General features: G+C 38.5%; 1 protein-coding gene across 1 annotated transcript in view; it reads right to left on the bottom strand.

The window, feature by feature from the left end:
• LOC104335004 (potassium voltage-gated channel subfamily KQT member 1) overlaps positions 1–13241 on the bottom strand; it is a 501768-nt gene that overhangs the window by 447209 nt on the left and 41318 nt on the right. Inside the window, exons 5-6 of the mRNA XM_009940687.2 lie at positions 12283–12379; positions 6890–7030 (exon numbers count right to left, since the gene is read on the bottom strand). Of these exons, the coding sequence (XP_009938989.2) occupies positions 6890–7030; positions 12283–12379 (238 nt within the window). The remainder of the gene's footprint in view (positions 1–6889; positions 7031–12282; positions 12380–13241) is intronic.

Below are 13241 nucleotides of genomic sequence, written 5' to 3'. Positions count from 1 at the left end.
AGATACATATGGACCAACAGTGTTTGGATTTGTGCATTAGGAATCACAGAATATTCAGGGTTGGAAGGGACCTCTGTGGGTCATCTAGTTCAACCCTCCTGCTGAACAGGAGTATGCTAAACATCACTGTGGGTTTATGGTGTTTTCACATTCTTCATCAGGCATTCAGAACTCGCCACTGTTTTGGATGCAACAGCAGTCTGGACCCAGTATTCCTGTTCTCACAGTTTGGAGCTGGCTGCTTCCACCCTCCCCAAACTGCAAGGATTGACCTTGAGGTCTTGAAACCATAGACTTGCAGGTTTTCTGCTTTTGCTTTTAAAACTTAGTTCCGCTGGGTTGAGAAGAAAGCCGTAAAAGCGCTGACTTGCACACAACCAGTGCACGGACATCTGCCAAGCTCTGCAGTCAGGCAGAGACACCAGCTGTGTCAGGGTAAGCTACGCCCTGTGCTGCCAAGAGCAAAAAATACAGAACCAACACCATCCCAGCTGAATCTTCATAGCCAGAAGAAGACACACAACCACTCCAGGACACATTATCTCCCAAACTAAATATGCCAGTAGACCAAGAGCTAAATACAGCTGAGCCCCATGCTCAGCTTTATATCTTCTCCCCACAAATACAGTTCTTTGCCTCCCAAAATTGTGTTTAAGCCACAAGATGCATCATATTGCCATACCTGAATCTCCTCGTTGCTTATCAGGGTGTAGCAAAAGCCATCTTCCCCAAAGGACTGGGGGAGCCCAAAGTCAAGCCAGATAACAAAGCCAGCAGGGCACTGCCTCCCCTGTCAGGACCCAGTCTCACAGCACCCAAGCAAAACAGACGCAGCCAGGTCGAACCAAGAGTCTAGATTCTAAAGCAACATCACAGCAACAAGGCAGGTCCAACATCAAGCCAGAAAGTCCACCCACAGGTCAGGGTTATGATCAAGTCCAGCAGTCAGCATACATGTCCACAGGGCTGAAACAAAGCCCAGCTATCAGCCCATTGGTTGAAGTCAGGATTAAAGGACTCCATAGCCAGACATAGCTACAGTTGAGCTAAAGACCATCTCTCCTCCAGGAGGGTGCTGAGCTTAAATAGAGCCTCTGGGTGCAGGTGGAGGCCACAGATGATGCTAGTCAGGGTCATTAGGCCAATTAGTGCCCTCAGGGCTGTAATCACAGACCCCCTCTCAGCAAGGCACGTCCACATGCAGGTCTGGGATCAGCAGGAGCTTGCTGTACAGGGACTAAATCACTGTGGGGGTGTCATACCACCACTGAAAAGCCACAGAGGCAAGGAGGGCCCAGGTGGGTTTGGGCTGCTCCTGATGAGCCCCAGCAGGCTGTAAGAGAATTCATTAGGAGCCCAGTAGTCAGTAAAGGGTTGGTGCTGTGGGGGGTTAGAGTCCAGGTGAAGGCTGGTCCATCAGGAGGGTTTGTATTGTAACAAGGCTCAGCTGCTCCCCAACAGAAGGTGATCTCAAGGCAAGCCAAGGGAATCCCACGGATGGCCAGACAGGGGCTCACCACCCTGGGCCCAGCCCCTCAGCAGGACAGACTCACAGACAGCGGCTGTGCCCAACAGAGAATCTAAATCACACGACAATATCAAGGTGATGAGGCAAGTCTGAGGTCAAGCACAGAGGTCAGCCCATAAGTTGAGCTCCAGACCATGGCTGAGCTGGAAACCACCTCTCCTCCAGCACAGCTCAGGCAGGGAATAAGTACCCAGGGCTGAGCCTAAACAGAGGCCCCGTGCCGTGGGTGTTGGGGTGGCCCCAGGTGTGGCTGGTCAGAGCCATTGAGGCTTTTTAGCCTACTCGGAGCCCTGACACTGCCATAAAATGATGTGAGAAAGATGACTTGCACCCCTGAGAAGCAGAAAGCCTCTGGTGTAGAAATGAAGAATTCTGTCTCCAATGCCAGTCACTGGGGAGAGCTTTAAATAGAAAAAATGTACTTCTATCTGGGAGCACCAGCCCTAAACCCAGTCCCACTCCCTTCACTTTGCCTTGAATGGTAGCAGAAGTACAGCCAAAACAGACTTAAAAGAATATGTAATTTTACAGCGACTACAAAAGAGGATGGGGAAATAATGCCTTTTATGGGATACTTTGCTGACAAATACTGAGATATTATGAAAAAAATAGGCTTCTCAGAAGAAAATGTCAGCAACAAAGGCATGGGAAGGATATATTTCCTCCTCTCAGAGCAGTTCTACAGAGAGCTGGAAGGAAGATTTTCAGGGAAAGAATGACTAACTACTATCAAACTGTGGTTTTCCAAGTTCAAAAAAAATTAGGCTTGTGTTCATTCATCATGAACTCCTCACTTGATGAAGTCAGCTTCATATTATCTATATCCTCTAATGAATATTGTTCTTTCAAACTGGAAACTGCTCTCAGCAGGAGCTCCGTCTTGCCAGGTGCTTGGCCAGATTCAACGTGGCTTGCTCATGAAGTGACTCGGGTGCCATGTACAACCAGCAGTACAAACAGATGAGTTTGCCAGCCCCCAGAATTAAACCAGACCCCCCAAAATTCAGCTTTGAAATGCAGTATGTGTTAGTGGGGAGTGGAGGAAGTTAAAGCAGTGTTTCTTTAATGGCACTTCAGCTCCTCAGTGCACCCAGATGACCCCTTAAAGTCTGGGATTTTTCCTTCCTTTTCCTCTATTTTTTCTTATGAAAGGCTTCTTGGTTTTTTGTGGGTTTGGGCTTTTTTTTTTTTTTTTTGAGTTCTCCAGCACTCAGGACATAAAAACAAACTGCAGTAATGTCGAGCTGCCTTAGCGTTACTATGGAAGACAGCATGAAAGCTGTAACCACAGAAAAGATTATTTTCCATCTCTATAGCAAGCATTTGGCTGGCAGATTCCTGCAGGTGCCTGAACATGTCTCAGAAAGTTTCTCCCTGGCTACCTTAAGACGGTTCTTTCTTGGTAATCTAATTAGTGCATTGAAGTACGCGGAAAGGATTATAAATAATGTAATTCTTTGGCTTTCTTCATCACAACCAGAATCTTTTTCTGCTTGTATACCCAAAAGTTATTAGTTATCTGCTCAGAGAGTTTAATAACCAGGCTTTGGAAAATGACACCTCCTTTGTAACACAGATTTACTATGGCATGTTCCGGCTGGTATGCACATGCTCTGACACAGGCTCCGAAAACATGTATGTACACTGCGAAAAAGGAAGAACTCTGGTTTAGTAGAAGTCAACAGAGCTTCCCACATGCTTTAAGACAGGCAGGTGTCCTGAAGTTTGAAGAGTCAGAACTGCACACCTCACAAAACACAGTAAATATAAAAGGGTTCAAACTGCTACCTCTGGCATGGAAATTTACTACTGGAAATTCTGAGCAATTGGTCCCAAGTACCTCTGCCAGTTAACACCAGTTTAATGGAGTGACTATTGAACTCATTCAAAGGTACAGAATAGTCCAGTCTATAGCAAAAACAACAAGCATTACCAACAGCAAGAGATAAGCATGGAAGGTTCAGCAGAAGTGAAGCCTCCTACATGCCCTTCTTCTTTCCTCAAGAAAAAATACCCAGAAAGGACATAAAAACTGCTGTGACATGGGTTGCAATTCTGGCAGACCGACAGTGCTGCTGGAAATGCTTTCGCATGTGTTCTAACATGCTATAACTTCTGAAATTGGCTTCATTGAAAATACCACAAGCCTTTGATATGTCTTTGCAATTTAATCTGCGTGCCTGCCAAATCTAGGTGAAACAACCTTGCATTTAACTGGAGCGGGTGAACGTAGTTAACATTTAATTCCAACTTTCATTCATTCTTTATTTTCCCTTTTCTTCGTATTTAAACCTTTCAGGTCATTTGTATCAAGTTCAGCAAGCTTGCACTTTCTACTCAAAGCAAAATCTTACCCATAACACACTCTGTGGTTTTTGTCAGACACTTAAGACTTTCAAATACTTGCTACGAAGACTTTTTTTTCCTGTGGTTCAGTTTTGAAAGGCAAAAGTGAAATCAAATTTCACTCCCTAGTAACTCCACATCTGTGTTTCTATGTTACAGAAGATTTGAAAGGAAAAAGAAACTGATTCACTTTGTCCTTTGTCACTGTTCCCAGCTGTGAGCTGCACCTGCACCGTGACTCACTAACGCTGAGGCGGCCTAGGCGTCTGAAAAGCTTAAGCAACAATTTGAACAGTGTTCTTCATGTGCCTCACACAGCCACAGAAAGACAAAGCTGATTTTATCTTGCTATCACACAAAACAGCTCAAGTTTTGGAAAGCAACAACCAAACCCACTGAACGCTTTGCAAGGCGTATACGCACACTTTGAAATACAGATTCCAAGTCATCTGTCTCAACCAGGTAAAGTCACGCACATTTTAAACTTACCTGTTGGTCTTCACCTTTTAAACTCCTAAAGTCCAAAATATTAACAAAATATGCTTGTGTAAATAAATCCTGACTTTTTTGACCTTAAGTTTTTTACTCTTTACTGAAGTCAAGGCCGTAGCTTCTAGCACTTACAAATATTTTGTGATCCATATCTAAAAATTCCATGCAGCTCATAAAGCAAGCTTTGGATAGTGAGCTGAGAAAATAAAAAAGAAAGGAAGGTAGAAAAAGAAAACTGGCTTCACATGGAAGTTTTATTACATGCAGGAATAGCCCATGCATGAATATACATGGGCAGAACTGGATGCTGAAAGACATAGCTACTGATTGCAGGAAATCCTTTTTTGTTTTGCTCCCCTCCATTTGATAAGGGGTTTTTCTTCCCTCCCATTCAGGTCTAAATTTGGGCATTTCTGGCCTTCTGCAGTTACAGGCCTAGGAGTTACGCTAGGAAACTCCGAAGACATTGTGCAGAGCAAACATGAATCACCACCCTTTAATGATTACATATTAAATTAAGACCTCCTTATTAATAAACTATATGCTTTCCATTTCTTTCACTGGCGTCATTCTAATTCGCATGGTGCTACAAAACTCTTTGGAACTTCACTATGTTGGAAAAATTCATAAGATATTTCTCATAGATTTAGCTGAACTAGCGCAAACTTTTCTGGGAGCCCCTAATGCTGCTGAAGTTCCCGCAAGCAGGCCCACTTTTAATTAGATGTACTTCACAGAGTATTAGCAGCTAGAGCATTAGTAAAAACAAACAGTAGCTGCATTCCACTGCATTCAGCCATTTGAACACTGGTATTGGAGCTGAACTGCTCAAATAACAGCAGAAGTGATTCTGCGGACTGGTTTGTTTTCTTCAAGTAGACATGGGGCGTCTTTCATAACACCAATTACACCCTAATTGTTTGACTTTTCCTTATAAAATATGACACAGTCTGTGCTTCTGGGATATTTTTTCCTTTCCTCCACTAGCTAGAGGTTATTTCATGTCTATAACCAAGAACTTTTATGTTCCGAAAATTTTATCATGTCTATTGAGGACTTTAACAAGTGACTGTTGTATGGGCTAGTTCATGGGTTTGTTTCTTCCCAGCACATTAGGCAGTCCGGTCCATCTGGCCATTTAGTAGATTTTTCTTTTTTACTAGATTCTTCTTGGTTTGTATTGTTTTGCACAGCCATACTCTGCAAATGAAATGAATACCTGACAACTTAATGACAGGAATTTAATGTTTAAAGGATTTTCATACTGAACTACTTAAAAAGTCGTAACTCAGGATACCTGTAATATAATTTATATCTCTGTATAGTTCATTGAAGTAGCAACTTATGGAGCATCCAAGTTAAGGATTAGAAACATATATCTATTAGGAACTTATTGTCTGTCTTCCCTGACTTACTCACCAATTTATTTGGATGCAGATAAACAATTGATTTATGGCCCAGTAACTATATTGGCATTTTTCAAGTCTATCATCTAAGAACAATCGCAGTTTATTTTGTTTTAAATCACTCTTGAAATATATCCTTCTCTCTCTGGAAGCTGGTGGCTGTGCACCTGTTCTAGTCCTCTCATTTTTCTCTGTCACTGACACCGAAGTGATGAATCTCCTTGGGTTTGTTATAATGCGACAGCCAACTCGTAAAATATATGAGGTTCTTTACTGGGGAAAATGGATTACAGGAGAAGATATGGTTCGTGCAACAGCTACTAAGGAGGGAAAGCATGAGTCACAGTGAGAAACACGATGAGAAGAGCCATATAAAGGGAGTGTAGAAACAATGTGGTATCTTATTCTGTTCATAGATATCTGTTCCATTTTCAACTGATTCTGGGCATGCACACGATAATTACCACAATGCTCTCGTAATCCCAGTTCCCCATAAATGATATTTTTTGCCTTATTTCACCAAAGATTGGCACTGATCCTGACTGATGATTGATATCCAAAGTAGTTGAATCTGTGAAGCTTTGCCAACTGCTTTAGATGGAGGTATTTACCTTTAGAGTGAATCATGCAATTGTTAAAAAAAAAAAGGAACTTGTAACCTGCGTCAAGGTCTGCATTATTACTGACAGAGTGAGCTTTACACAAATAGAAAAAATAAAAGAGTCATTAACCCATCTTCCACAAATAGAATATACTTTTGAAGTTATGCCTCTTTTGCAGATAATTAAGTAGAGTTTAAAAGAAGTAGTATAGGTTTTGGAGGGTATTTATACTCTTGTTGAAATGTGGATTTCAGTGTGGACTTTTTGTGTCTGTAAACATTCAGTGTCCTTTACTAAGCACTTGCTATCGTGCTTCCACAATAAAGTTTAATACCAAAATACTTTAATTGTATTTATTATCTTTTTTCTTGTCTGTTTTTTAAAAGGTTGCTGAGCTTCCCTATGGAAATACATTCTGCAAAGAAAGAAATGGCAGATTTTTTAAAAAGATCACAACTTCAACAGAAAATCATGTGCACTAAGTTTGTGGATGGATTTTGTTGGTAAAGACTTACCACACCCCACCAAAGGGCATCAGCATAGCTGGAGAAACCTGTCTTTCCATCCTCATCAACTGCATCCTTCTCAGCAAGATAAACAAAATAGGATGAAAAAATCAATCCCAAGAATCCAATGTACAACGTGGTTATGAGTTCCTATTAAAAGACAAAGCAAACAAGTACCTAAGGTTTACATCATATACATCCTATCATTGTAAAATATTGTAAATATCTGGGGGTTTTTTGCATCACAGTAAAAAAAAACTATTAGGTTATATTTCAGGTATGAACTTTGCTCCAGTAAAACAGGTAGATCAGCCACTTGTTTTCTATTCATATCAGACTAAAGAATTCAAGGAGCTATCATTTATACAAAATCATTTGAACAGCTAAATGTAGGGTGGGACAACTGATAGGACAAGGAGCAATGGCTTTAAACTAAGAGAGGGTAAATTTAGAATAGATACAAGGAAGAAATTTTTTACCAGAAGGGTGGTGAAACACTGGAACGGGTTGCCCAGAGAGGTTGTGAAGGTCCCATTCCTGAAAACATTCAAGGCCAGGTTGGACAGGGCTCTGAGCAACCTGGTCTAGTTGAAGATGTCCCTGGCTCATTGCAGGAGGGTTGGCTAGATGACCTCTAAAGGTCCCTTCCAACCCAAAGCATTCTATGATTCTATGATCTCCCTTATTTTATGTCTTGTGAATGGGAATCATTACATTTAACTGTCCACTCAAAATACCAAATATTAATACATTTTAAAAATAGTTAAAAAGAAATGCATTTTATGAACAGTACGCTACAATAACAGTGAAGAAATAACAACCATGTCTTATGATGATGATCATATCTAAGCAATGAACTCGTGTATCTGATATTTAGATTGCTTAAGACTGACTATTGATGCCTTAACAATTTCACGTTAAGATAAAATAAAATCTGAAGATAAAAAATGTTAGGTAGGTGTAACCTCTACTTCAATCCTGAAAAACAAAGACTGCTTGAAGCTAGGCTAGTTTATTAGAAGGGACTTCTGTTAGGGTGTGATACAGTGCTTGTGTATGTACCAGTTTCTCTATAGATTTTTGGATAGGAAAATTGTATCAGAACTGACATGACTTCGATACAGGAGAGTTAGAGTCTTCAGGAAAAAGGTGCTTGTGCATTTATACAAGGCAAAATGTGTGGTGTCAGACACAAAAATGTGTAAAGCTTATAAAAACAGGACTACATCATAATCAAATGAGATATTCACCTACCCCTCAGGAAAATCCAATACCTAGCTATGAGGGAAAATAGCATATTTTAATTACTTAAAGTTTACAATGCTTCAATAGTTAACACATTATTCCTTTGTTTTCTTTGCACATATTTAGTCATCTTTATTATGGAACATTGTAGTACTACATCTTCATTAGCATCTTGCTTAAATTCTTGACAGAGTTATTTTTCTTTCCTTGGATCTAAACCAATATGAGAATTGAAATAGTCCTGCAATATAAATTAAATTCAAACCTGCCTCAGAAGGATTGCCTCTACTTATAAAGTATGTCAGGTTTTCAGAGATTTTCTGTAACACTCTACCCACTTTTCTTAAACAGTTTGTGAGGGAAAATTCAGGTTTTATCATCTTTTATCTTACATATTGTATCTGTTATCACTTCCTTCAGATTTCTTTTTTCTTCTTTCTTTACATTTTCTTACTTGTAAGAGCTTTCTGGGAAAATGTAGCCCTGGTAGCTAGTAACTGCATTCAGCAGCAGAAAGGACACATACTTTTCCTTCTAATATAGCACTAATTAAAATCTAGCTTCAACAAGTTTGTAAGCAATCTAGGTGTTTTTTCTCTAATCATTTAATAATGACCTAAAAAACAAATTTTGATTGTATTCAGTTTTGCCCATGGGCAAGTCTTTTACTCTAAGCCTTAAATTTTTGCAGACCTGTTTGCTAAACAAGGCAGCTGAAAGAGGAAATAAAATGCAGATTATCAGTAGTTCACATTTCTGTGCTGGTCACCATTATCTTCTGATCTTTTTCTCCAGTGATAATGATATACTATGTACTTGTTGATATGACTTCATTGCTCTGAAAAGTTCCTTATGGTTTACCGTTATAATTGACTACTTGCATTTCTCTGATTTTTCACAACTTTTGGGTTTGTCCACACAAAATTTTTTCAATGCAAGATGAAATTGGTTAACACCTGAGACTGTAAGTTCAGTGATCCATAGAAAGCTACAACAGAAATGGAGACTAATTCTTGTTGACTGCTTACGAAGAAAACATTCTGCTTTCACCTCTAGTAGATTCGTGACTCCCTTCCACATCAACAGAAATCTTTTAGTTACACTTGGCATGTTGCTTACAACTCAGATATTATAGATTTTACATGTTATTGAGGAATGGCCATCACCGCTTTCTTTTAATTTTGTCTCAGAGGACAGAATTAGAGAGTGGATGATAATTGGAATACTTCTGTGTTAAATGCTGACTTTTTGAGAAGTGGGAAGAAAAAAATGCTTTTCAGAAGTGCTATGCACAGCCTTGTGAGATTCCTTTCAAACAGGTTGAAATATCAACAGAACTACTCTGGTTATTTCACCATTGGCACCTCTCAACTCCAGTCCTATTCATCTAAAGACTGAACTCTTGTTAAGTAAAGCCCAGATGCAAATGAAATTGCCTTAGGTTTATTCTAAATGTCACTCCATGTTAAATACGTAGAGAGACACAAAATACTACATGTGTATATTTAATTATTAAGAACAACGGCAGCAATCTAATATATACTGCATTTAAGAGACCACACAGAAGATTTTAAAATTATATGTACTTCAAGAAATATGGATAGAGTAGTGTCTATCAATGCCAAATAGTATGAACTGATACATGATCTCAAAGCAAAGAGCATTTTGCAGAAATCAGGCCTCAAATCTTCACATCGATATGAAGATCAGATAGCTTAGGATAATATATAGATAATATATATATATAGATAATATGGATAATATATAGATAATATATATAGAGAGAGATATATATATAGATAATATATATCTAATATATAGATAACAGCTTAAGAATAAAGAGTGCTGCCTAATACAAATGACTCTTCAGGAAGGACTTTCGGATACTTATATGCAAGGGAAACAACAAGAACAAAAGAAATAGGCACAAAGGTAAATTTGAATATTGAAAGACTTGAGTCAACACATTTTAAATTTAGATTTCAGTGACAATAAGGATCACACAATATAAAATTCAACACTTAGGAAAAATACAAGAAGACCCCAAATCCACAGCTCATCAGTAACTCCCTCCTCAAAGCAGTAGAAGACCTCACAAAGCAAGGCAAGGAATAAGTAAAACTAATCGAGAGGCTTACAAGCTGGAGCTGGATTGGCTACCTCAGTTTTTCAGTAAGTTGCATGATTTTTTCCATGTCTTTCCATCACCACATGTGAGATTGACTCATGTTTTGTTACTTTTGGCAAGAAATGCTTGTATAAGCTCAACCTGCTGAAAATAGCAGCGCATCCTAGCCAAACTGGGCCTGAGTGAGCTAATACAGCTATATGTAAAATTCCAAAACACATGGAAATCATTGGTGACTACTTTAGTAAGCTCTTCTGGGCCTGCAGAGGTCCAAGTGTTTGTTACTTTCACTGGTCACAAAGACCCAAATTTATTTTATAACATTGTTTAAGGGTTTAGGATCCCATTTTTTCTGAAAGAGTACCAAACTCAACAAATAAATGAGGACTTTGTACTCTGCCTGTAATGAATAAGCAGCTGAGGTGGTTTTGTTTTGTTTTGTTTTTTAAGTAAAAATTCCTTTAAGAGACTGGACAAGAATAAAGGTTCCATTTTCCCTTCCATTTGGTACCATGCTAGGGTTTCAGCTACACTTGTCCAATGTCAATACAGAACTGTGTGGTTTTTTTTTTTTTTTATTAATGTGTTAGTGGGTGATCTGCTTTGACAAGTACTACAGATCTGTAGAGTTTATGCATCTTCATAATCACTTCTTTGGATTAGCAGAATTTCAGATAGGTTTATTCCTAAATTCACTCCTCCAAGGGTACTTTTTTCCTTTTAAATCATTGAATTTATTTATGTTTGTAATATTTAAGACTTGTGTTATACTTCGGAGATAGTATTTCCAGATTCTTGACTAAAACTCCGAACACCCACAGCAAAAAATTTTCTCAAACACCTCTGTCAGTAAGGTTAGCAAATGTTAAGAAAGTGTATTTGTATACCAGCTCTGCCCTAGCTAGATATCCGGGCAATGTAACTGTAATAAATTAAGACCACACAGACTTAGAGCATTGAACATCATCCTGTTGCACAGGATGAAAGTAGGTTTTATAACAGAGCACTTTTAAAAGATTTGTTTCAGATTGGAACTTTGGTGGGCATCAATGCTGCATCGTGACACAAAATTTCCTATGGTACTGGGGGGAAAAACAAAGGGAGGACAAGTAACTTTTAAAACTAAATTAATCTTTTGGATTAAGTACCTCCTATTGTCTCCCCCAGCACAACAGTTTTCTACATTGCAAGTGAAACAGTGTCTATGTGGAAATATATAACTATTTGTCAATATCCGGAGAACAAATCTACACTCATAAAGAGCAGGTAAAAGAACTGCCCTTACAAGTCAGATGTGTGATAGCACAGTACTAGCCCTCCACAGTATGGTATGACATGCAAAATTTAAAGTCTAATGATAAAAGTTTGTTATTATGTTGATAAAGCTAAGTTGGTTTTTCATCGAGAGATTCCATGAAGCCCCAAAAACAAGCCCTCAGCCAGAAGCTAGAAATTTTTAAAAGTTCACACTAAAACATTTAAGCTTTTCCCTGCTTAATGAATTTTTGTGCAGAATAACTGTTTCAAAGTTTTAATGGACATAGAACTATGTACAGCCAAGTTTACCTCTGTGACCACACCCTTGAAAAAAGATTAGAAAACTGCTTATTCAGGCAGAGAAAATAGAATGACTTAAATAACTGACTTGTTCTAGCAAGGTTTTTCCACTAGTATTCGTTCTTCCACAGAACAACCAAGCTAGGAATACATCTGTGAAGACAGTGGACAGTATTTGCAATATGAAAGGCAGCTCACATAACTGCATTTAATAAATTATGTTGAAGGATAACTTTAAAGAGTACAACAGTTAACTTCCATAAAAATACTGATGCCGATACCCTGTTAGCCACTGTCCTGAATTAAAGAATACTGTTCACATTTTAAAAGTAGAAAGAAATACATGACGGACATTTAAAGCATTTTTTCTCTTGCAACAGTAACTGTTATTTTAAAACACACTACAATTTCAAGTTCATGAGAAGAATATACAAAAGTAAACAAAATGCTGGGATCTTTAAAGGTGTAGTACCTGACGATGTATGAAAACAACTGATCCTAATAGTCGCCAGGTGCCACCCTGTCGATCTACATGAAGCATGCGAAGTATCTGGAGAAACCGGATCCCCCTGTAAGAAAAATAGGACATTAAATAAAACTAATGATTGAGAACAATACTGCTCTATCTATACATAGTTGGCTAATGTTCATTAATATACTGCCATGTTAGAGAACTGTGATGGCATTGCCCCTGGCTAGGGTTGCATCTTAGACTTGAGGTATCTCACTAGACAGCATATTTAGATCACATTTCATTATATTCAAATATATTCAGAAATACTGACTAGGAAAACAATTATTTAAAAGAAAAACAAACCCCAAAAAGTCTAAAATAGATGCTTTCAATCTCAGAGGAAACTTGCATATTTTACGTGATTATGACTCTCAAATGCTTCCTTTCCAAGGAAAACCAGCACTTCAAGCTTTGCTAATATAAATATGAGCAAACTTTTTTTCTCTATTTTCCAAAAGCAGAATGTGAATTAAACACTGTAATACTGAAGTCCTTTTTGTGTAAGTCTTAGAAGTCATCTAACTGGAAATAGATACAGTCCTATGTGATTTTAGGACAATAACTGAATTACGAACTCCAAATATTTTCTACTAAAGAAAAACAATTATCCATAAGGTTCTTCAGCAGAATTTTATTCAATGTAAATATTTTATTCGAGTCACCCTTTCGACAATCAACTGTTTGCCTACACTCATCATACTATCTTGTCACTGAAACAAAACAGTGCAGAGCAGGAAAAGATGAATGCCGAGTTCATTATCCAAAAATTTTTCACTACAAGTATTTTTAGCTATCTTTTGCTGTCCCTAAAATTTTGTTGTTCTTTAATTCAATCTTCTTATTTCAGTTCCACTGTGGCTGCATTTTTCTGGGTTACACCAACAGGCAGGAAACTCAGCATGGTGCCATCCTCAGTC

This window comes from Opisthocomus hoazin, chromosome 1, assembly GCF_030867145.1.
Source record: "Opisthocomus hoazin isolate bOpiHoa1 chromosome 1, bOpiHoa1.hap1, whole genome shotgun sequence".
In the NCBI taxonomy this organism is placed as follows: domain Eukaryota; kingdom Metazoa; phylum Chordata; class Aves; order Opisthocomiformes; family Opisthocomidae; genus Opisthocomus; species Opisthocomus hoazin.
This window is presented reverse-complemented; position numbering and strand designations above follow the sequence as displayed.